General features: G+C 41.2%; 1 protein-coding gene and 1 long non-coding RNA gene across 2 annotated transcripts in view; one reads left to right on the forward strand and one right to left on the reverse strand.

Moving 5' to 3' along the window:
* LOC116323494 (sodium channel protein type 4 subunit alpha-like) overlaps positions 1-25,714 on the reverse strand; it is a 245,376-nt gene that overhangs the window by 123,350 nt on the left and 96,312 nt on the right. The window contains exon 9 of the mRNA XM_039617215.1: positions 17,351-17,414. Within this exon, the coding sequence (XP_039473149.1) occupies positions 17,351-17,414 (64 nt within the window). The remainder of the gene's footprint in view (positions 1-17,350; positions 17,415-25,714) is intronic.
* On the forward strand, positions 16,866-17,440 carry LOC120441804. The gene is made up of 2 exons (XR_005614300.1): positions 16,866-17,012; positions 17,211-17,440. It is a non-coding gene; the product is annotated as an uncharacterized LOC120441804 (long non-coding RNA).

Consider the following 25,714-nt stretch of genomic DNA (forward strand, 5'->3'; position numbering starts at 1 on the left):
CCACTGCCATCTGGCAGGTGGTTCAGGGCATTCAAAGCTCACGACAACAGTCGGAAGAGCACAGTTTTCCTGAGGGTGTCACCTCCATCACACTCCTCTCTACCTCCCTGTCAAAGGACTGATTTTAAGGACTAGAATACGATCACACCAACTTGAAATGAATTGTATTTGCATTTAATAAATTTAGTTTTGATTTTAGTGGGAGACACCATATTTCCTTGTACCTCAGTATCTTTACGGTAAAGATTATTGAGCTTCAGATTTGTTGCATTCACATTGAACACTGAGCTTGGCAAGTGTCAATGATAAAGATAAGAAATTATTAACTTTTGATCTTGTATAAAATGAAATCAGCACTGAAAAAACAGTCTTACAAATATTTCTTGCAGCCAAGAAATTTAAGCGCTGAATAACTGATTTTAAACTTTAAAATAAATGTAAATAAATTTTATTTTTTAAAAGTAATTTTAATGAATAAATGAGGAGAAACAAGAAATGTAGGTGCTTCCACACAGATGCACCACCTAATAAAATTAAAGACTTAACATGTACTAATGCTCTGTGTTAGGTATGAAAATACTGAGCAGGCCCAGTTAATTTTGTTTTATTTGGGGTTTTTCTCCCATTGCTTCCAAAGGTACAGATTTCAGATATTGTTCCCCCCCAACAAAAAAATCATCATAAAAAGGATTGAAATGACTTAGTCATCTGCATCACTGGGAATGTTATAATGTTTTCCTAACAAAGCATGTCTTTTCTTATTCAGCAGTTAGTCTTTTTTAGTGCTGTCAGCATTAATGTCGTTAAAATGACGTTAACACCATGGCGTCAACACGTTAATGAGCTAACCGCGCTAACTGCGTCCAGCCCAGTTCCACTGAAACAACTGGCTACAGTTCTTGTACTTCAATTTTTTATTTTTTATTTTTGGATTGCATTTATATAGCACTTTTCAAGGCACCCAAAGCGCTTTGCAATTCCACTATTCATTCACTCTCACATTCACACACTGGTGGAGGCAGCTACAGTTGTAGCCACAGCTGCCCTGGGGCAGACTGACAGAAGCGAGGCTGCCATATCGCGCTATCGGCGCGTAGGGTAAAGTGTCTTGCCCACGGACCAGGACAGAGAGCCCGGGGAGCGAACCGGCAACCTGATGCGCTTCCCAACCCCCTGAGCCACGGTCGCTATCTGTGTTGCTATCCGTGGATAGCAACATTTTCACCAATCTAATGAAGATGTGAAATCTTTCCAGAGTCTCCAGAGGGGATACGGGCCCCTCTGATATCAAGCAATGGAAAATTTTGTGTCTTCCTGTCGCTAAAACATAAATCTACTATGAGGTGTCATCTGACCAGAGAATGGAGTGATGGAGGATAATTTCAGCTTCAGTCAGACACATCAACGCAGTCTGCTTTATTTTATCTGTATTTATTCTTTCCTGCTGTCCATATGTCTGAGTGTCTCTCTGTAGTCACATCGCTCGGCCAGGCGTGAGACGATATCGATCAGATCTCACGCACAGAGTAAGGCCACCATCTGCTCCCACATGTCAACAGTGTCCACCCATTCTGTGTCAATAAACCTATTTATCAATAAATATTCATTTTTCAGAGAACACTTCCTCCTTGGTCTCCAGGGTGGACTTGGTCATATTTAATTTTTCATGCAGACTCCATAATTTCACTAGAATCACCTCTGCAACAGTCAGACTGTTACTCACACTGTTACATACACAACAAGGAAAGGCAGATTACTGTATCTTTATTTTGTTGTTTTATGACTGTTGGAAAGAAAACTTTGACTTTGATCTGCTTTAAGGAGAAAACTGTTTGGGAAATCTCAAACAGATGTGCACACATACATGAACGGTTGGAAAAGGTTACGATTTCTGGTAAGAGAAACTTTCTGGCTTTCATTTGTAGCCCAAGTTCGATTGACAGGCTCTAATAAGCTGCACGAAAGGTGCTACAACGTAAAGTTTGATTGAAATATTATTTTTGCGCTGCACACTGGATATGTGGAAGGTAACAGACTACAACCTAAAATGTCAAAATAATATAACTTCAATTTAATAATAAAAGCTGTAGTTGTAAGCTACTTTGTGTTATTGTGTATTGTGTTATGAAGGGCAGTGTTTAGACTGGTAGGAGGGCCTGTGGCAGTTTTGTGTCTCGGGTCTGCAGTGATGATAATCTATCCACCTTCAGAGGCCATCAGGAGACTAGCTGATGGGTTCCTAGACTTCCCCTCTCAAGAGAACCTTCAGTCTCTGAGATACACACTGGTAGGTGTAACTCTTGCTCTTCTTTGCTAAATCTCTTGCATACAACAAACCCTCATAAATACAACAGTTCAGTTAAGATTTGTGTGGAACGACTGTATTTATGGTTAAATTCATCTGTTCTGGCCACAAAGCAAATTCAGCTCCACTTATGCTGCTACAACCACTGTGGAGACACTTAATTAACTACTACTTCTCCTCCTAATGGCAAAAAAGACACAACTCACTCTTTATCGCTTGTTTTCTGCCAAGCTGTACATTTGTTCATAATTATTTGGTAGCAGAGAGGCAGAGGAGGATGAATAAACTGGATCAAATTAAAAGCCAGCTACTCACAGACAACACTCAGTTATAAGAACAACCCACACTGGAAGAATAAAATGAACTTTATTGATCCCTAAGGGCAGAATTAGGTCACGGCAGCAGTGGAAACACAGTGGAAACACGTAGGCTGAAGAACCAGGCGAGATGGAGTCAAAGAACATTAATTAAAATACAATACCAAGAAAAATATGACCTACTGGGATGGAAACGGCCATAACACTGCTGGGATTTCTGCAGACTTTCTTTGAAAAGGCATCTTTTCTTCCAAGAAGTGACCAACAGCACACAGTCCAAACACAAAAGGACAGGTGACACCTGAGCTGAGCACAAATAAAACTGTCAGCAGACGGCTGCGTGTGAACACACCCACCGGATGAAAAACAGCATCAGAGTCGACACCGTGACCTTCTCTTCCAGCCTACGTTCAGCTCCCTCAGACAAGATAATGCCGACCATCTTGATCATGACCCCTCATGTCAGCTGTGCTGATGGACCAAACCCTCCCACCACACACACTGAATCATGGGTAACCAGAGGACAAATAAGAAAAAAAAAGGACAGCGATAGCAGCTCTCCTTACTCAGGGAGAAGTCGGGTTTTGTAGGATTGTGAGTGTGTATGGTACAACTCAAACAAAGAAACCTAAAATCACAGGTGGCATCAAATTTGTGCTTTGAATGTGATCCTCCAGCTGTGATTGTGTGTCTGATAATACATTTCAAACATTTTCTTGCTTATCTAAAGTGGCTTTGGAAACATGTTTAGGTGTGTGCAATCAGAGCCTGCTCAGATAAGCTCAGTAGATTCCAAACGGACTAGAAATGGAAGCTACAAAATCTACATAACTATTGTCATCCTGAGAACCGAGGAAAAAAGAATCTTCCCATTGAACTTTTGTATGATTTTCTTCCTCTGTAGACCTAAAAGAGGCCACCCAAACACATCAGATATCAATGGAAACTCCAGGATTTCCTCTATTTAGTACATCAGGACTTAGTAGGGTAGCTCAAACAAGTCAAAAACAAATACATAAATGAATATGCTGGAGGATAGGAAGATATTAGTTTATGGAGAGAAGAAATGAATGATCATTTCAATTCAGCTTCATTTATACAGCACCAAATCAAAAACGAACAACAGTTGCCTCAAGTTGCTTTATAAGACAAGGATAAAAACCCTACAATAATACAGAGAAAAAAGGGAAATATGATCAAGTGCTTTGGCAACAGTGGGGAGGAAGAACTCGTTTTTAACAGGAAGAACCCTGCAGCACAACCAGGCTCAGGGACGGGCGGCCCTCTGCCACGTCTGGTTGGGGGTGAGGGGAGGAAGACAGGAAAAAGACACATTTTGGAAAAGAGCCAGACATGAATAATAAAGAACCAAGACTGCAGGACCACACAACACACAATTTAATTATCTAAATTCAACATGCTTTCCACAGAGAATGAATGTCAAATTTTGACACTGTCAAATAAAGCTCATCACATATCGCCACAAACAACACGTTTTAGCAACCAGGAATCAGCAACCGCCACAAAGCTGACCTCAGAGCACAAAGACATGCTTATTGAGGGCACACTCAGCCGGCTCTCACAGGCACTGGGAAAAATCCCCAGTGGCAAGACTTTTTAATTCAGTTCGCCATGATGTGTTAACTTAAGTTTCTAAGGTATAGAATTCTTTTCCTTAAAAAATTTGGTTCACGTCTTCTTCAGCCTACTTTTACATACCCAACCTTCAAGTAAAGCCTTCCTGTAAAATGTCTCCTGGAAATGACTGTAAAGCACAAAGGTGCAGATGCTACAGTCCAGTTGGACTCAACACATGAAATAACCATTTACACCCATCCAAAAGGCAGTTAGAGCCCCACAGCATCTAATAATCCCTTAGAGGCTACGCTGAAGGAGCAAAAACATAAGCACATGTATCACACAGTTTTTTTGGTAAGCATTGTCCTTCATGTAAATATGTAAAAATTGTGTATGTTTCTGTTCTGTGTCTTGTGTCCTGTTTGTTTGTATATGTGTCTTTCTTGCTGCTGTTACACCCAAATGTCCCCTTGTGGGACAATTAAAGGATTATTCTATTCTAACCACCACAACACCTGCAAAGAACCACAGCGGCACCATGCCGGCCACATTAGGCAACGTAAGAATCCTGTTAGTGCTGAGAACAAACTGAGGGAACAAATGTCCGTCACTACCTTCCATAATCTACGACAGTCATGTTTCACACAGAACTAAGATTTCTGGAGGACAAAGCAACAGATATTTGATTGTTTATAAACGTGACAGATAGAAAGTTATTTTTATAAAAAGAATCACAACTGGATGATAAGCCTGGTATCAAAATAAAAGGCGCTTTCATGTATGCTATAACTTATTTTGATGGTTAAATAAAACAATGAGAAAAGTCATGTTGGTTTTAGATTGTGACATTTGAAGTCTCCTGTACTTACAGAGTTAGGAGGGCTGAAAAGGGCTGATTAAAGTGGTCCAAGTTTAGAGTACTTCCGTATATAACTTCGATACTATAACTGTGAATAGTCACAGTATGAAGATAAAACATTGCATTTTATTTAATACACTTTACATCAAAGAGGCAGCGCTACAAACTAAAAATAATTACAAATTAAATTGTCCAATGAAGTGTCCAAAAATGCCTTTAAATATCTCATATTTGATGATTTTTACAGCTTGTGAATTGAAGCCGAGGAGATGCTGTAGCTGTGGCTGCTGAGCTAGTTAGAAGCTTTTTATAAGAGCACAGTGTACATTAAATATAGTTTTTTTTAATTAATACAATCCACTTTGCATTAATCAGACCAATATTTTGAGAGTGGAAGAAGAAGCAGTAATAATAGTTTATTTGCTTTGTATCCAACGCAGATCAAACTGTTCTGCTGCACAGATAAAGGAGCGGGTCTCATCAAAGTTCTTTGTACCGAGGAACTGAGAGTGCTTTAGTGCTGCCTCTTATCAGCACACACACACAAAGACACACTCTCTCAGTTATCTCCCCGTGGACCAGCGTTTAGGTGGTGGAAGCCTCTTTTGTGTCTTTGGCTAAACATTGGACAGATGTCACATTCACAGCATCCCGGAGAGCTCATAACTCAAACCAAACACACCCACAGCAGACGGAGGGAGGCAGAAACACACACCCACACAGGCACTCAGACAAAATCAACCTGCATTCTGAAAACTGTTCTCAATACTGTACTTGAGTTATTGATCAGTGCAGCTTTTAACATAATGTTTTAACCATTTATATCAGAAAGAGAGTGCGCTGAGAGCTTTATGGCATGTGCAACATTCACTCACACACACACACGCACACACACACGCACACACACACACACACGCACACGCACGCACACGCACGCACACACACACACACACGCACTCACACACACACACACTCGCACACACGCACTCACACACACACACACGCACGCACGCACACACACACACACACACACACACAGGTGAAGATGGAGGTGCATCACCAATTGCCAACAAACACACAGACGCAGAGTTGGAAATGCATCGGTACGAGCAGAAATTAATGCTAAACTAATTTAATGGAACACACAGAGTTGTGCGGCAGAGACGTGGCTACCAGCAGTGAATGCTAGGCTAATGGAATGATGAATATCAGCTATATGACGCAGTGTATTCCAGGAAATTCAACCCCCCGGCAGCTATTTCCTCAGACTTGGGTCAAGCGATATTTCTCGCTAACTGCTCCGATGACAGCAGAGTCTCTCTGAGAGGAAGCTGGGTCAATGATGATTAAAGCCATATACCTCCACCTTTACAATTTGCTTTTGTGTTTTCTCGTCACATTATGGGGCAAATAAGAGGCTCGAGCTGTTTTCGAGCTTTAATGAGAAAACAGCTTCTCGCCACAGCTGGAATTTCCTATTGGGGACTGCAGGCACGTGAGGCTGAAGTAGATCTGAGTTTCTCATTGGGCGGAATAACATCCAGGTATTTCATTTAACACTTACTGGATTTCCTCCTCTTCTGCTACCTTCTCCAGCTCTTCTGCAGATGATACAGAGCGAGCTGAGAGACATATTCTCTCCAGTGTGCCCTGCATCTTCCCTCGAACTTCCACCAATCTGCTAATGCTTAAAACACCTAGAAAGCATCCAGGAGGCCTATCCCCTCCCCAACCCAGTGGGTTCCATCACTGAAGGAGGAACAGCTCCCTTCACAGATAGCCCAGTTCTTTTGCTTGAATCAGCCGTCCAGTAACTTTTTTTTGTCCAGTAACTCCACACAGTTCATGAAGCTTAGGTCGGATTCCCCGTGAGGTCCAAGTACCAACACGTATTCCTATCAGTGTATGTTAAAGATAAACAAAATGACTTTTTTGGATAATTCACTGAAATCCCCAAAATCCTATTCTTATAGCAAACAGTAAGAGCTCTCACTAATGATGACTTGATGTCACATTAGATTTTATTTGAGGAGATTATACACCTGAGATGTGAAAGTTTGTTCCTGTCCAAATGCAAAATAAGACCAAACATCCCTTTTTGTTCTTGACTATGAATCCTGGGAAGTGGAAGAATAGCCGTGGCTGAAGTCTTCACCGCAGTGACTCGTATCGCATTTCTAAAGAGGAACATGTCAAGCTAATAGATTTTAATAAGATGAGCACAGAACTGGGTACATGGATCAGAGCCAATCAGTTATCAAAGCTGATCATCCATGATCAATGTATCGTACGTTTTTAAATGTCATTTTTAGCACGAATCCCAAAATTGGGCTTGTGTTGGCGCTCCAACCATAAAACCAAAGGGATTTATTGTTTCTTGTAGTGTACATCGCTTTAAATCATCTGTGCCATATCTTTAAAATCAAATGCGTCATCATAGTAACTGAAGATGGTGAAGAAGAAAAGGTCAGAGTCTTATCTTGCAAGTTGTCTCCTCTGCTCATGAGCTTTGGTTGGTGACCAAAACAATGAGATCACCGCCACAATCAGCCAAGATTTCCTTCCTTCCTTCCCAATGAGTCTCTGTTCACCCTTAGAGAGGAGGTGAGGAGCTCTGAGCTCTGAGCAGATTGCCGTTCCTTCGTGTTCCAAAGCAGTCTGTTAAACCTGAACCGATCAGGACGCCTCCTGGACGGCTCCCTGTGGAGTCCACCTGGGATGTAATCCAGAACACTCTCTGGGTATTTTAAATCCCATCCGGCCTGGGAACGAGCCGAAGGACACGGAGGACGTCTGGGCTTTAAAAGAAGCAGTGAAGATGGATGGATCGTCCAGACAAAAAACACTTGATGAACTCTGAAAATAGTATGCAGTTTTTTGTCTGACTGAAAGATGTTTCATCCCTTTCTCAGAAATAAGACAGCAATTATGCTGAAAATAACGTTAAACTTAGAGGAAAAAAGGATCTGACTGCACTTAGAGCTGCAATGACGGCATTTACCAAATCCCTGGACTTCTCCATCCTACTTATCTTAAAAAATATTACATTGAGTGTACAGTGTGCAGGCTCAAGACAGAACTTATGAAAGGAGTTAAAATTATACTTGAGTGCATACAAACGGGAATATTTCCTCTTTGAGGATTCTGGATGTTACTTCAAAAACTTGTTTTTTGCATTCTGTTTATTTTCCATGAAAATGTTGGCTTAAATCATCCTGTGACTGTGAACACACTCATTACTGCCTGAAATGTGAAAATGATTAACTGACAGGTGAAAACAAGCATCCAGATCCAAGAGGGACTGGTTGGATGTGGTTCTGCTGAATCCTCAGAGCCGCAGAACCAAGAGAATCAGGCTGCCTCAGATCACTTCCTCCCAGCACAAACCCACTTCCTCCCAATGACCTCATGGGTCACATGCTACATGCCAACGAGCTCCAGAGACAAGAATAAGCTAATTAGCATCTGTAACGAGGCAGCCCGTTGGGTCGGCTGTCATTCTGCATCTTAGCTGTCTGCTGCTGTCGGTCGGGGCTTTGCAGGCATGTCAGATGGACTGCACTAACATATTTTACCACATTTTCTCCTTAAAACATTTACAGTCATAGCTTGGAGACTTTTTTGTGATGGTTTTCAGCACTAATTAAATGCACTACATCTGAACCCGCTCATGATTGGCTTCCCTCTCTAAAGAATGACTGAAATCTGTCCAATCGACGAGTTTCTGCTCAGCGGGATTACCTCTTTTGAATTCCAGTTTATCCGTCATTCATTTATTTCATTTCAGCTCCGAACAGAAAGAGATTTATCTGCAGAACATCACTCTGACTGTGAGCCAGAGGAAATGAAAAACCGAGGACAACTACCAGGCCTAACTCACAACATTCATTATTCTATAACAGCACTGAGGCAGAGCTCGGAGCCGACTCTAGACTTGGATTTGATTTGACACAACATCAGCATTAGGAGCAGAACGAGTTTCTTTAAGCAGACACTGACCGTGGCAAGATAAACACAACACATCTTATTTGTTTTTAGAAGTTTTAGACTTGATTTTAAGATTTTACTCATCTTGTTTAAAATGCTGACCTCAGTTCACATTCATTCAGGTGGCGACCTCCTGGCTGATCCAAAGTCAGATGTTCAAACTGACTTCAAGCTTTAGAATTACCAACCGAGGAGAGAAGACCCAACCTAAGTCCAATTCCATTGCTTCCTAACATGGCTAGTTACTTACTTAAATGAGCTGATGAAAAGCAAAATTGGGGGCTTTCAAGGTTGCTTTTCATCAAATACCATCCCTCTTCTTACTCCTGGCACAGACGGTTTACAACTCGACTGTGATTTAGTCTAAGTTGGAAACCATAACGTGAAAATCAAAATGTTTCCAGTAAGAAAAACCAAGAAAAAAATCATAAATCTTGTGAAAATAGCATGCAGAATAGCATTAACACATCAGGATAATCTGTCTTCCCACTACCAAAGGGGATCCCAAGGTGTTCCACGGCCAGATCACATATATAACTTCTCCATTTGGTTCTTAGTCCATCCCAGGATCTCCTACAGTTCAGGCATACCTGCAAAACATCTGAAGGGAGGCAACCAAGAGGCATGCTAACCAGATCTCACTCTGAGCTCCCTCCGAATGTCGAGCTCCTCATTCTACCTCTAAGTCCACACATCCTATGGCGGAAGCTCATTTCAGTGATTGGTATTTGTGACCTTACCTATAAAATGCCCACATTACTGCTGACACCTCAGCAATCACGTCTACCTCACCACTAACGGATAAGATCCCAAGATCTTTCATTTCCCTTGCTTAGGGCAACAACTCCACCCATCCCAGAGGGAACAGTTTATAGTTACAGTTGTAGTTTATAGTTGAGGTGCTGCCTTTCATCCCAGCTGTTTCACACCTGGCTGTCACGCCCGGATGAAGCACAAGACGAGATATAAATAACAAACAGTTTATTTTAAAAATCACTTAAAATGACACACAAGATGCCAAAAGATGCCAGCGCCCTGCAGTGGGTCATTTTTTTTATAAAAAAAGGCGAGTGTGGACTTGGCATTAATTAGCACAAGCTGTACTTTATCCACGGACTCATACAACTTGTATTGTGTGCAGTATCGCATTAATACAAACAGAGGGCTGACAAACTTTAATGCAATAGTTTCAGCTTGCAAAAACTTTTCTGAACATGCACTTAGACTATGATTGCAAACAATAATTCTATCAAACATGCCTGCAAATCTGATACCTGGAACTAATGGAGAAGAAGAGTCGGACAGTGCTCTGTGGGTTTAAGCACTTAACATCAGCCGATAAATCCAATAAACCTTCGTGTATACCCTCATCATCCTCAGCGTAACTTCCCCCCCTTTCATGTAATCAGATATTTCATATGTTTGTATGCTTGTAACCTTGCCCCCGAGGCCAGCAGCGTTCCTGGCCTAACCCGACCAGATGCTGTGAAGAGTGAGGTCGGCACGGCATCTCCGGAGCAGAGCCGAGGCTGTGATGCAGGGAGAGAGCAGCGTGAAAGAGCCTCCAGCTCTGCTTATAAGATGCAGCTTTTTCATTCTCGCACACTTTTTATTACAGTTTTACACATTTTGCTCATTACTTGAAAGTGAAAAACATCAGAGCCAATCAGAGCCAACCCTGAAAACAAAATGGCCCCTCAGCCTGGCGATTCCCTTCTACCCCGACACTGCGCAGCCCTGACAAATGCTCTGCGCTTGTCTGATGAAGTGCCTGTGACTCTGCTGCAGCTGGTTGTAGGAGTCACAATGTGTATGTCAGACTGGGTTAGCTCAGTGACCTTTGCCCTCAGGCTCGGTGAATCAGCATCATGCGTGAGCAGAGCAGCTTCAGCACAGGAAGCAGACAACACAGCGATCAACATCGCTGCCGTGACCGCTCGCTCCCTCCTCCAGCTCTCTCTCTCTTTTGGCTGATAACTCGCCCGTTGACTCGCTTTGTGCCCACAGAAAAGCTTCCAGTCTCAAAACCAGCACAGAAAACATCACAGAAAGCATGTGCTCATGTAGAAAGGTAAATATGGACTCCCAGGTGGCGGTAAAGCGAGGAAGAAATGACTGGTGACACGTTTATTTGAACAGACTAAAGTGCAATCACAGAACATTCAGCTCCAACGTTAAAACAACAGGTGAGGTGAATACAGCTCATCGTCTCTGCTCGCGCTGCTGGTGCTTAAAAAAAGGCAAAAAATGGAAGGAAATTCAATATGTGAAGAGCTAGTGCTGCTGCTAGCCAATCAGATCACACTATGCAAATATCCTGAGCATGCGAGGTCATCATTGCTCAAAATATGAAGAAGGTGGTCATTGTGAGGAGTCACCTTGTTGCCCTATGAGATGTTTAAGTGGTGGCTTTGTTGATCGTACCACCAAAGGTACTCCTCTGCCCAGGAGTCTCAGTGTCAGGAAGGTGGGTCTCTTTTAAACTGGTTCTATCACCATAGCAACTAACGCTGAACACATCTGGCCTACAGCACCTCATGGGTTCAGAGTTTCAGTTATCAGTGCCACATTTCACTGACTGCTGTAAGATGTACTCCATTAGCAGATAATATATATACACTTACACCCAGCTGAGCTGAGCATGAGTGAATGAATGAATGAATCCATGCAGCGCAAACTCAATCCACTGCGAAGCTGAGCAAGAATCAGGTGCAAAACACAAACACGACAGTTTGCTTCCTGTCACCTGATGGAAGAACCAGGTGATGAATGCCAGCAGCACCTCTGCCTAACATGGGCTTCAACCCTTTTTTCCCCTTTTATTTAATGCATGAACGCCAAAGGACACCTTGCGTGTAGGGATGAAACGGACAACAACAGGGATGAGAATGCTTCGTTAGCTTGACAAACAGGATAAGTGAAACTTCCTCGGCCTCCTAACTCCTGAGATCAACGGATGCACAGATTCACTGTGTTTTTCTAATATTATGTTGGAGTTTTGAGCTCTGCTCAACTTCACCTTCTGCACCCGGGTCACCTCCTTCCGTGCTTGTTTTCACTCATTTATGTTTCTATCCTCTTTTTTTCCCTTTCATTTCTTCCTTGATGATCCACCTCGTCATCCTTACCTCTCACTGTCCTTTTATCTTCTCTTCCTCCCCCTCATCTTTCTTTCTCCCCAGATGTCTTTTATTCTTTTACCTCCTTACTTTTCTCCTTTTCCTTCATTCTACTTCCTCTCTTGTTTCTCTCTGTGGATCTAAAAGATGTTTCTTTCCCTGGTTCTACTGACCACCTCTCTCTGCCTCTCTCTCCTCACCTTATGTTTGTTTATCTCTTATTTCTTCTTTATTCCTATCTCTTCACATGCTTTCTCTCTCTCCCTGTGTTATCTTCTCTGCTTTGCCTTGCCCTCGTTCATCTTCCTATCCCTCTGTTTTCTCTTCTCCTCCCCCACCCGTCTCATCTAATAGCCTTCTGTCCATCTCCTCCCTCGTTTATCTTCTGCCCTCTGTATCTTCTCCTCTTTCTTTCCCTCCACCCATCCTCCTTTCTGCTTCACTTCTCCTGCACCATCTCATCTTCTTTCCCTCCTCCTCCTCATCGGGTTCATGCCATAGCATGTTTCTGTTTACTTCCTGTTTCAATTGCCTCCTAGTCATGTTTGCATCTTTAGATGAGTTTCAAATAACGTGGTCAGTTAGCTTCAGGCTAAATCGGGCTAACCGTCTCCCCAGAGGAACAGCTACATGGAGTTGGGTGATGGTCTATTTCTCTCTGTCACACACACACACACACACACACACACACACACACACACACACACACACACAGTACTGTCATAGCTGTGTCACTCAGCGTCCTGCTCTCAGCATGGACAGTCAGCACTAACGCTTCTCCTTTCTGACATGTCACACAACAGTCCGCCACACGCCACCAGCAGCAAGACCCAAACACATGATGAGACACGCTCACACCATCTCATCACGCTGAGGCAGGATCGAAGAGCAGCAACATGAAAAATGAAGCCAATGAGGAAGTGACAAAAACTGCAGTTCCTCTACTGTCCACTTGAGGCTGCCTCCAGCTGTGAGTCAGTCCTTATAGACTCCAATGTTAAAATGTCCAACTTCTCAGCAGAAATAATCATGTTTACAGCCTGATGTGTGAAAAATCCCTGCTTTAGTCTGTAGGGCCAATTTCCTCCTTCATAACAACTGTGCAGGGGTTTTATTCACTTATCCATTCAGATTTCTCTAAGGTGTAAAGTTAGTGGGTGCTACGACTCACAGGAGTCACAGGTGGATGGTGACAGCCTGTGCATAACAGCCTGTCTGCAATATCTGTGCTTCTGTTTGAGTGAGTGGAATTTTACTTCATTAGCATTAATTAGCAGATCAGCAGATGTGCTGTGCACACGTATGAATGCAGCTTCCTGATCAGTACCAGCTAATGCAAGCAAGCTGCATTAGCTGGTAGCTTCACAGTCCAGCCTCTTGTCTAAATATGGTCACTTCTGAGTCCCGAGGTGTCTCGCCTAAGGACACACTGACACGTGGAGGTATCACAGATAACTTCAGTAATTATTACCAACTAATAAAATGTTTGGAAATGACAAACATGAGATTTCACTTTAGACTTTAGCTAGGGTGACCAACCGTCCTCTTTTTCCCGGACATGTCCACTTTTCACGTTCCGTCCGGGGGGATTTTCGAGATTGATAAAAATGTCTGGGTTTTTCTATAGTTCGACAGAGGACCCATATGTTATATATTATTTAATTCCAGAGGCTTTTAAGTTATGTTTTTTCACTTGTTGACTTGTAAAAGCCTATATGACATATTTTATTTCACCATTCATTAAACGCACAGAGAAGGCATCGTTTAAATATGTTAAATATGTTTCTTTAAGCAAGTTCTTCATGACTGAGCCAAGTGTGCTCTTTTTTGGAAATCAAACTATGGTCACCCTACTTTAGGTCATTTTATTTTAAACACGAAAAAGGCCAAAAATGGAGCTAGAAAATTCAGCAGGAGCTACAGCTGACATGACAACATTGCACTAATGAGATTATCCAACAACTTTTCCCATATTGGAAGAGAAACAGTAAAACAAGCAGATATTGTGTATGAGTGAACTGAGACCTAAAATATAACTGTTGGTAATGGAGGGAATGGTTGTTTCTTTCCATTTCCTTTGCACACTGGTGATTTTCTACTCCACATGCAGTAGTTAACATGTTTCTATCAGCCTCCATCCATCTTCAGTCAAAAAACTGAGTTTCTCACTGAGCTCTCAAAGCGCAAGAGGAAGAAATAAGTCAAAGATTCAACTTTAAAATATGAGAATGCGGTCTGAAGCCAAATGACAGAAAATAGGAGGTAATTTCAGATGCATTTATAGCTCGGAGCGGGATGATGAAGTTACTGTAAGCTAACATGCACACGTTTTGCAAAAGCATAAATGTTTCTAAAGATGGACTGTCTACTACCACTGAGCAGGTTTTTACTTTGGCTAAAGACAGTTTAGTGAGAAAATCTTTGCATTTTGTCTCCTTCCACTGAAGTTTAACCTGACCAGCAGATCATTTCTGCCTCCGTCTGAGAAAAATATTTGCAGAACTAAAGACTCAGCCTGCTGTTTATTTGGACTCTCAGGTGAGATGGGAACAAAATGAAGCCCAATCTGTTTCCGTCTTTGTTGTTTACGTCCTCAAACAGCTCGAAACAGTCAGCCGAAGTATGAAAAATCATCAGACAGATTCGAATGTGAAGAACATTCAATAAAGTGATAACTAAAGGTTGTGAGGGACAAACTGCTATGCCGGATGATTGACAGGAAAGTAAAGAGAGATTGATGTTTTCAGCTCTTCGTCATGATGAAACCAAAGCTTTTCACACATGCATTTTTAGCCCCGAGCTCAGCTGAACCTCAGGATGCAGAAAGCTGGAAACTGCAGCCGAAGGTCGTATGGGGGGGTGATGGATGATTTTGCACAGGGTTAAAGTGGGACTTTTAATGTGACAAGCAAACAAAGGCATACATATACAAATAATCATAATAAAAAACATATGGGAAAAAAATGAATATAGATAAATAATAAAGCCTGATCTGTCGCCACGTCACCAAAACCTGGCCCATGATTGTGATGCGGCTCTGATGGGCGATGCTTACATCACATCATTAACCCGCTCACTGCAGCGTATGCTGTGGCCCTTCAGTTCAGGCACCCACACCACTGGAAAAAAATTACATAAACAAGAGACCATCTTGCAACTGCATACACCGACACTGAAGTCCGTCAACACAGCAAGCAAAATGCTACTGCTTTCTGAAAAGTGCCAATCAGCACTTAATGAAATGAGCCTAAGACTTGACCTAGTGCCCCAACTGTAACATGTCCTGAGCCAAACCAAGTAGTTTAAGGGCTCCAACTTTAGCCAAATACCTGAAAGAGAACGCAAACTACAGTTTGGGGCTAAATCCACATAACACCACCACCTGACACCAGACTGCTACCACCCTCACATGAGGATCCACCATGAGCTATAATGTTTATGCTCCAATCATACAGGAGAGACTTCAACTTCCAGTCGCTACAGGGAAGAATCTTGATTTCTTAGCAAATGATTGCTTGAAGTTGACAGCAGCAACCAGATGAATTCCTCACAAAGAGGGTGTTGCCCCCAAAACCTCTTTGGGAGTGTTTCGGGTGCTCCTGGCGACCACCAACATAGTTTGCATGGGAGATGCTAACTTGTCTGAAAACACCTGGAAATGAGCCGAGTGCTACTGAAATTTGAAAAAGTATGACACAAGCTGGAAATAGAGACCTTTTCAAACCAGCAGCTGCGAGGAAGGAGAAAAATAATGTCCCTGAGTCTGTGTGACTGGGATCTTACTGAGCAACTGGATAAAGGTAAGACCAATTTATCATATCCTGCCACCAAACACACACAGCTTGTTACTGAATGTTGGGCAATAATCCAACAGTTCTTACTTAATGTGTGAAAATAAGTGTTAAGGACCTGACCATCCAGATATTCTGTAAATCTGACTTTCTCATTAGCCATTGCAGAGCTGTGTTTGCTCTGCTGGTAAATAACAGAGTCGCTGGATATTAAACCAATAAGGGAGTCCTCATTTGTGTGCTGTTGTCTCCGCATGTCAACTTTCAGAGTAAATTACAGTGTCACTGTTTCATTGCTGACATTTATTGCTCCTATCCAGCTTTGCTGTGAGTCAGTGGTCGGTCACCATATGCACGTGTGCAGCCTATATTTTCTGGATGTTTTCAGAGATGATTATGCTTTCATACAACAATATTATATTTAGCCATCTTCATATCAGAAAACACAGCATACTAGGGCTGCACAATGAATCGTTAGAAAATCGCGATCTCAATTCATACTTATGTGCGATCTCATTTCCAAATGACAACGATTTTTTAAAAAAAGAAAAAAAAAGATGACGATTGTACCGCATTTTGATCCGGGACATAATCTGCATGAAAACAAGCGCTCACTCTTCCTGCTCAACAAATGACAAGGGCGGAGCCTTATACCACGTGATACCGAAGCCAGCTGGCAGGGAAAAAACAACGGAGAGCACGTGAGAGATGAGGAAACTGTAAAGGCCAAGAAAGTGACAGGAGAAAATCCGTCCCGGTCAACCACATCAATAACGGGAACCTTATACAGCGCTTCCCCATACCCGTCGAACTCCCGCAGGCACAAAGAAATTACGGAGGCTATCACTTATCACCTGGCTAAAGATAAGGTTCCCATCAACACTGTGCAAAACGAGGGATTTAGGAAAATCCCTACGCTACACAGTGCTGTCCCACAACTATTTTTCTATTGTTGCTATTTTTCTATTGTTGCACTACCTGCTCTATACACGCAGTGTCGAGCAACGGTGGAGACGGAATTACAAGCAGTTCAACATTATGCGGCAACGACAAAATGTGAGACATTTATTGTTTTTATGTTCATTTATTGTTTTTATGTTCAGTCTCAACTGTTACGAAGTTGATGTGCAGTTAATAAGTGCAATAAATATTTATACTGGAAAAGAAAATCGTGAGAGAATCTCTCTGTAACCCCAAAATGGTTACAGAGAGAAACCAAACAACTGTCTGCTAAAACTCTCTTTTAAACTTCAGGCATTACCAGGCTCAGGGTGAGTGGCCCTGACTGGTTCGGTGGCTCATAATCACACTCAGTGTAACCATGAACTCCAGAATCAAATCACATCCAGGCAGATCCACGTCTCCCAGCGGAACAAGAGAAACCGTTGACTCACCCTGCGTCGCTGCTGTTCCCACAGATTAAGGCATCCTTGGCTCCCTCCACCTTGTAGAAGTTGTCTAAAATTTAACAAAAAAAAAAAAAAGGAAGAAGGAGAGATTTAAATCTTAAAATAGCTTTTAGAGAATCCTCCTCCTCCTCACCACCCCCCACCGAGCCACACAGGTGTTTTCAGTCATCGTGCTTGATTAGGCTTCTCCTCAGGACTGCGTGGGCGTTCGCTGACATGTCCCTCTTCCTCCTGTGTGCACTGCACAGGAACTCCTCTTCATCATTCTTACCTGATAGAGACTACACTAGCTAAGATCTAATGAGGATGAATAATACATTAAAGGATGATACTGTACCGAAGGTTTGCGTGACCTTTAAACAAGAGACAAATCTTTGCAGAAAGAATATTAAACTTTTTTGTGAAGCTAGTTTCAGCCATGTGTTCACAGAGGAAAAACAAATGTCAGACTGTGTAAAAACTGGGTTTGTAGTTGTGCTAAAATACGAGATATTTTTAAGAATGTGTTGTGTCATCTCTTGTTGGAGGGAAATGGTGATGTTGAAGCTGCTAAATGGAATTCAGGGACCATTTATTTTGTAATTTAGACCAGTGTTATTCCTAATGTGGCATGTCAGAATATTTTTGGTGCTTGTCATCAGTCGAGGTTGATTTCTCTGAACCCTAAAGTGGACCTGTTCTGCTGTTCTTAATTTCCTGCGATACACTGTACTGTTAAAATGATGGATGCTCATAGTAAATATGTGAAACTGTTACAAAATGACGTCAGAATACACAGAAGTAAGCCCCATGAGCCAAAACTTCATGCTTCTCTAAATGCTTAGTTTCAGCATGCAGCAACTATCAGGTTGAAAAAATGAAGCCAACAATGAAGTGCCAAAAAACTGCAATTCCTCTGACGTCCACTTGAAACGCCAGCAGTGACTCGGTGCCCACAGACTGCCATTTTAATGTTACAGCAAAAATAAACATGTTTACAACCTGATGTCACCTATGCATAGTTTCTCATTTCATGTCAACTCTTGCCTCTGTGAATTTTCTTATAACTCCACCTGGATACTGGAGTTAGGGGTGGAGCCACTCTTACTGACAGAGGTCATCTATGTTTAGCATGTCCTTCATGTTTCTGTGTTTTCTTTGTTTCATTTAAGTCTGCTCATTTCCGTTTTTCCTGTTTTGTTTTTGATTTGATTGAATTTTCTCTTTCTTCTTGTTTTGGGTTTTATTTCCTCCCCGTCTGATTGTTTTAATCATCTTCACCTGTGTTTTGCTCCCCGCCTGTCTCCACCCATCTGTATATGAATGTCTTCTCCTTTGTTTTGTTTGAGTCTGTTGTCCACCATCATGTTTGTCCTGGTTTCTAACCTGTTCCCTGTTTGTTTCCATGGACCTCAGTTTAGGTCTTTCTTCCATCTGTTCGGACACACACTTTATCCTGCCTGTTCTGTGCACAGTTTTTTCATATTGGTTCAGTAGAACTTCCTCCTCATGGATTTGGATTCCCATCTCACTACATTAGACAAATTGTTGTAATTTTAATGTTTGTCTGGAACAGCTCTCTCTTGCACATGAGACTTTGGGTTTCAGTGGGACTACTTGTATAAATAAAGGTTAAATTACACTTGAGAATACATGAAATATGTTCATTTAGAATCATAGCATTCCATAAATCAACATGTGGCGACACGACATCTACATCGGTCTCTTATATACCATCTCTGTGTTTCATGTTTATTGATTTATTTAATTATTTTTGATGCCACGCAACATCAGTTAATCATTTTGGAATCACTTTTGTCAGGTAACCATGAGAACTGAGGTCACAAAAACCAATGAGCTGCATGATTAATCTGCAGACATTTATCCACATCTGTGCTACAGCTCCGTTGGAAGAGCTCTGTTACATTTGTTCCTCATCAAAACTTGAAATGTTCAAACTTCATCAGGATTCAGGTGAGCTCCGTCAACTCTTCCTGACTCTTCTGTGTCGGTGGAAGTTTGTGCTCACCTCCCACTCACTTCTGTCTGTCTCTGTTACAGCACAATCAATAAACTCATCAAACTCAGATTGTGTGTTTTGGCGTGGTTAGACAGAGTCTGAGCGGGAGGTGGTAAAACCATAACCATTACTGCAAACACAGTTTGCTGAGCAGTTATTCAACACTTAGGCCTGACCACAAGCTGTTTCCAAGTACATTAATACATTTTAACATCATCACATGGAGTACTTCGGGTGTTCCTTTGTGCCTGACGCGCTTGAGCACAAAAGTATCCGCCATAACAAGCTCAAAAGCTTTTAATGCATGTCTGCAGGAGGAAAACAAGTGCTTCTTAACTTTAGCTGTGGTTTGAGGATACAGCAGTCACTCCTGAGGATGGAATTAATGTATTTAACCTTTAACATTCCTCTTCTAAACAAGAGGACTCACTCAAGGACATAGCTTATAAATATCTGTGAGCTTGAGGAATCAAACAGACCCTTTAGAATAAAAAATAACTTAATGTTGATGCCAAGTAGATAAGTGTTATACAAACACATGGATTAGCAACAGGGACTCACTGATTTGTAAAGTGCGACTGAAGCCTCATCTACAGCTTTGCCACTGCCATCTGTCCTAGAACCGTCATGGTCCTGGGTCTGTGACCCAGCGTTTAGAGTTTAATTTTGTATTCATGATTCTTTCCACTGTATGATGATGATGATTTAAGTTCAAGCTTTGTACGGTTTAGTCTTGAGTTTAGTTCTTTTTGTATTTCAGATTCATTGTTCTTGTCTGTTAAGTTCCTTTTGTTTCTTTGTCTCATCCCTGTGTCTCCTCTGAGAGTCAGTCGTGTCCTTTATTTATCTGTTTCCTCTGCCACGTCTCTGTTTATTCCCTCTATGTGTCATGTTGGTTTTTCCTTATGTTTAGGATTAACAAAATTCCAAATTAACTTAGAAAAACAAAAATCATACCAGATACAGTTCCTATAAAGATTAAACTAGCTAGAGACCAAAACTGATGTTTGCCATATGCTGTAAACATGCTTATTTTTGCTGGGAGTCTATGAAGACTGGCTCACTTTTGAATCCAGGTTCAAGTGGACATTAAATGAACTGCAGGTCTTTGCAGGTCTGTGATCAGCAGCTCCTACAGTTTAAACTGCTTTTAAATGCAAGACAAAGACCAAAATCTTCAATAAAATCCCAACAAACAGCATTCAGAGCTTTCTCACAAGAGAAACAAGGGGTGTGGTGGAGAAGGAAGTTGCACTGCTGTTCACACACTCCTAACATAGACAGTTTCATTAAACTGGACTCATATTTTCATTTTCACCACCAAAATCTGGATCTAAACCACTTCATTGCAAACAGAATCACTGTTATCAGAAAGGTAATGTAAAATTACAAAGTGCTTTCCCTTGAGTTCATATTAAGAACTCAACAAGTGCATTTTAACAAATACAATCTTCCCTTTTTTAAACCATAAACCATGTTGACAGCGCTGACCTTTGAGGGGATGGGGATCTGGGGAGCCACAGATGGAGAATGCCATTTTATTAGTAGCTTCATTCCATCAAATTTTACCTTACCCTCTCTGCTCTGCTGATACAATTCCACACAACCCACAATAGACAGACACTCTTGCAAAATCCAGCAGTACAGTAGTCAGCATGTCCTCTGCACCAACAGTTTAACAAAGAGCACAAATTCGTTTTGCCATTCTGACTTTTGCTGTTGCACGAAAGGTAAGTGTCACAGTAAACCTGCGTCTCTACAATATGTGATGGAAAGCGATATTTCAGCATGAAACCAAGGCCAAAGATCGAAAGTGTGATGTCCTTGTTTTATTTTGCGCCAATACATGTTTACAGAGGTAGTTTTTGTTTGGTCATTAATGCAAATATCTAATCAGCCAATCATAAGACAGCAACGGAATGCATATATATGGACATGGTCAACATGACTTGCTAAAGTTATAAGTGAGCATGGTGACTGGTGCCAGACAGCCTGGTCTGAGTATTTCAGAACCTGCTGATCTACTGACATTTTCCCACATAGCTACCTCTATGATGGTAAATGGCCTGTATTTGTACAGCGCTTTACTAGTCCCTAAGGACCCCAAAGCGCTTTACACAACCAGTCATCCACCCATTCACACACACATTCACACACTGGTGATGGCAGCTACATTGTAGCCACAGCCGCCCTGGGGCGCACTGACAGAGGCAAAAAGAAACAAAATCTAGTAAGAGTCAGTTCTCTGGGTGAAAATGCACCATGTGCTGGGCCACAGTGTTTTACATTTTTACATTTTTCTTTAGTCTTCATTTTGATTTAATTCAGTAAGTTTTAATTTTAAAGAGTTTTTTCTTAGTTACAGTTTTAGCATTTTATTCATTATTATTATTATTATTATTATTAATAAGCAAATAATAACAATGTGGGGGATGGCAGAATTGTATCAGATTTATTATGTTCCAGTTTACCTAAGGTGCAATACCTTCACGGGGTTGCTGTCATGACAAATATGTCAAAAACTAAAGCTAAAAACTAAGAAATACAAATAAGTATTAACAAACGTTTAATTTACTATCAATCTCAATTCTGAGCAACTATTATTACAAGGTAATACATAACTTTAGGTTGTTTACATATTCATTGCTTAAACAGGAAAACCATTTTGTTGTTGTGCAGGATTTAAAGTAGGATATGGTTTGGTTGTATGGAAACATATATCAGAGTAGCAGCAGTTGTACTTTTATTGTGAAAATCTGCTCCTCTGCGAGCCGAGCAGGGAAACTGTGCCGTGAGTAACTCTGTAGAGAAATAGTGACCTTAAATGCTGGCTTAACATTTTCATCCATTTGCCTTACGAGAACAACTGTACAGGATGCTCATCTTTTATTCAACACATAATTCAGACCACACTCATTTAACTCTGGCCATTAAAAGTGATTACATAACATTGCAAAAGAAAGGACTAAACAGGAGGTCATTTTCTTCCATCCAGTCCCACAGCCAAAGGTGTAACACCTGTGTTTGTTTCACAGCATTAAGCTTCACAGCTCTGACGTATCTCAGGTTTTGTTTTTCATATTCTCTGCTGGCTTATGTAACAGCTTTTATTTTTTATGTTTCTGTATTCCACCAAATTTTTCATTATTTTTGTTATTTTACTTTCACCTCCACTTGTAAGTATTGATCAAAGCATTTGAAAAACCATTTTAGTTTTTCTGTAACGAAAATTTCTAAAACTGAACTAACTAGAAAAAATACTGTAGTTGTAGAATTGGAAATAAGAAATATGTTTAGTTCATTGTCAGGTTAAATTTTCCGCGAAATCAGCCCGATTAAATTTCTTTATATCTTTTTTGAGAGTGTGGTGTGTACGCGAGTGTAAATGAAGTATACCTGTTCTGAACATGTTAAATCTTGCTGCTGACAAACAGAACCCATGTTATTTAAAATAAAATCACCAAATTATAATAATGGAGACCGTATGTGGATGTGGTTAAAATAGGCTTGTGAGGTGAGCAGACGGTACGAAAACATGAAAGGATGTTTCACCAGGTCGTTCTTGTTGTGTGAATTATTGATATTGGTTTTTTTGATGAAAAAAAAAATTATTCTATAAGTTTTTAAAAAGTGAATAATGTGACATCAAAGCACCAACCAATAATATTGGCAAAGTACTAATTAAACAGCAACAAATAGCCAAAATTTTTAACATCTTCAAATGTATTTACATCATAGCGATCTGTCAGGACAAGCAAGGCAAGCAGTGCTTTCCCTGTGAAATCCAAATATAAGCAATTAACACGTACAAAAGACCAATCATTTCTCTCTTTGTAGCTCCAAACATTCTACCATCGCCTATTTACATTAATTCTGTAAATTATCACCATTTTCTGGCTTCAGTTGCCTGTGGAAGCTAGCGTGACTATGGAGCCCTTGCAAACTTTATCTCCAAAAGTTGAATCTGTTCATCTGGACGTAGCGTTTTGTGGGAGAAACGTTTCGTCACTCATCCAAGTGACTTCTTCAGTCTCAGCTGACTGCAGGTTTCCCCAACCTTATAAACAGTACATTTGCATGATGACTGAAACCAGCCCACTGAAGGAACAATGGGCTGTGAGGTCAGTTCCTTAATCATAATTATGCAAATTCCCATGACCATTGATCAACAATCACTGACCAAAACCCACTGATCAAAGAACACTGATCAATGGCCATGAGTCCCATTCACAGAGAGTTGGGGAATGGCTGCAATCACAGCATTGTAAGATGGTGACAGATGTACCCTTAGGCCCCCTCCTCGATTCAGAGATGGTCTTTCCCTTTTCACGTAAATGGCCTCCTTGACTCCGCGCTCAAACCAGTGTTCTTCCCTGTCCAGGATGTGTACATCCTCATCATTGAAGGAGTGTCCACTGGCCTGTAGGTGTAAATAAACTGCAGAGTCCTGGCCTGACGAGGGAGCTCTTCTGTGTTGTGCCATCCGCTTCGCTAGAGGTTGTTTGGTTTCCCCGATGTATAAATCCTGGCAATCCTCCTGGCACTTAACAGCGTACACTATGTTACTCTGTTTGTGTCGGGCTGGTTTCAGTCATTATGCAAATGTACTGTTTATAAGGTTTGGGTAAACCTGCAGTCAGCTGAGACTGAAGAAGTCACTTGGATGAGTGACGAAACGTTTCTCCCACAAAACGCTACGTCCAGATGAACAGAATCAACTTTTGGAGATTTACTTTCCTGGATGATTGAGAATGCATCAAGACGAAACTTGCAAACTTTAGTTTCTGTCATTTTCCATCTATGTTAAAGTCTGCAGCTGGTAAGAACGCTTACCCACCAGACCAGAGATTAATCATATTTACTGATATTGTCAATAAACTCTTTAGTCTTTGATAGGAGGCTAACAGGAGACCAGTATGCTAGAGAAGCTAACCCTGACTTTGCTTTCCTGCTCTGAGATCAATTATAATCTTTTCATTACACTAGCCAAAGCTCACACTATGGACAACGATGTGTATGTACACATAACATAGATGTAAAGTTGCCATTCTTTTTGAGATTAGCCACTAAGGAGAAAAAATATAATTTGTAAGGACTTTGAGTTTAAAAAACAAATATCTAACTTAATGTCCAGCTGCACTATGCATTCATCTCTTTTCTTAGGTTTATGCCACCACGAAGAAAATGGATGGTTTGGTTTTGGAAAAGATTCTGATCTAGGTGTAACATGCCACATATTTTAAAGAGATAAAAGACTCCTTAAAAAAGCTATCGCACCTTTTTACAGGCTTTATTGTGGAAATACTGTTCTGGGGACCAGCGGAGCTATTACGCAGTTTTCCATGGGACCAGGATTTCTTATAGCATTTCCCTGAGAGCAAAACAAAAAGAAGCAGGTGGACCCAGAGAAGCAGTGTTTAAACACCTTAAAAAAACAAAAAAACCTTGACTTGTCAAAGAGAAACAAAGCATTTTAGCATTTCAGTCTACAAAGATGACAAAAGCCTTGTTCTTCTTTCCATTACGGTGGCTGCGCACATGCAAACGTTCTCCTTTCGGCAAACAAACAGTTTGTGTGGCGCTTGTGTTTGCCTCTGACCGCGTCTGACCGCCGCAGCACCAAAGGCACTTAAGCTTTTTAGGAGCGCAGCCATTCATTTGTTATCAAGTACATCTGAGAGACTGCATCCCGGCTCGCCAACAAAAAAACTTCTGAAGTCTGGAGTGCTTTTGTTCACAGGTTCAAAGTAACCGTGAGGCCTTTTACGCAACACTTAAGATTAGCCACTGAAGCATTTTATTCTCATACAAAGCAGATAGGAGCAGTCATTACCTGAAGTTCATCATTCAGATTCCACACTCCCCCCATATGTATGCATATTAGCCTACGATCTGACATTTAATAAAGGGTTTTTTTCTGAGCGACCCCCATCTGGGAAGATTTCACTGAGCTGCAGGAACTTGGAAAATTGTCTCTGTGGGATATTGAGAGAGTGGGCTTAATTTCATTTCTTTTTAAAACTCGAGAGCCGCAAATTACTCTGTCAAGTCTAAACACACGTCCACCCTCCCCCCGTGCTTTTTTCATCTGCAAGAGATAAATTTACGGGAAGAAAACCTGCAGGTATGACACGAGAGTTATTGGTCAAAGTGAATTAGACTGTTAATCTGCTGATGCATGAAGGAAAGGGATCAGATGGTGATTAATTTATTGCGGAAATATACTTCCATCCATCCATCAAACGCTGTGTTCACTTTACTGTGGAACAAGTGGAGCTAAAAGTTTGCGTTGTTTACAGTGATCAGCAAAAAAGTGTTTTCTTTGGGTTTGAAAACGCGCATTCATTTTC

This window comes from Oreochromis aureus, linkage group 9 (genome assembly GCF_013358895.1).
Source record: "Oreochromis aureus strain Israel breed Guangdong linkage group 9, ZZ_aureus, whole genome shotgun sequence".
NCBI classification, from domain to species: Eukaryota; Metazoa; Chordata; class Actinopteri; order Cichliformes; family Cichlidae; genus Oreochromis; species Oreochromis aureus.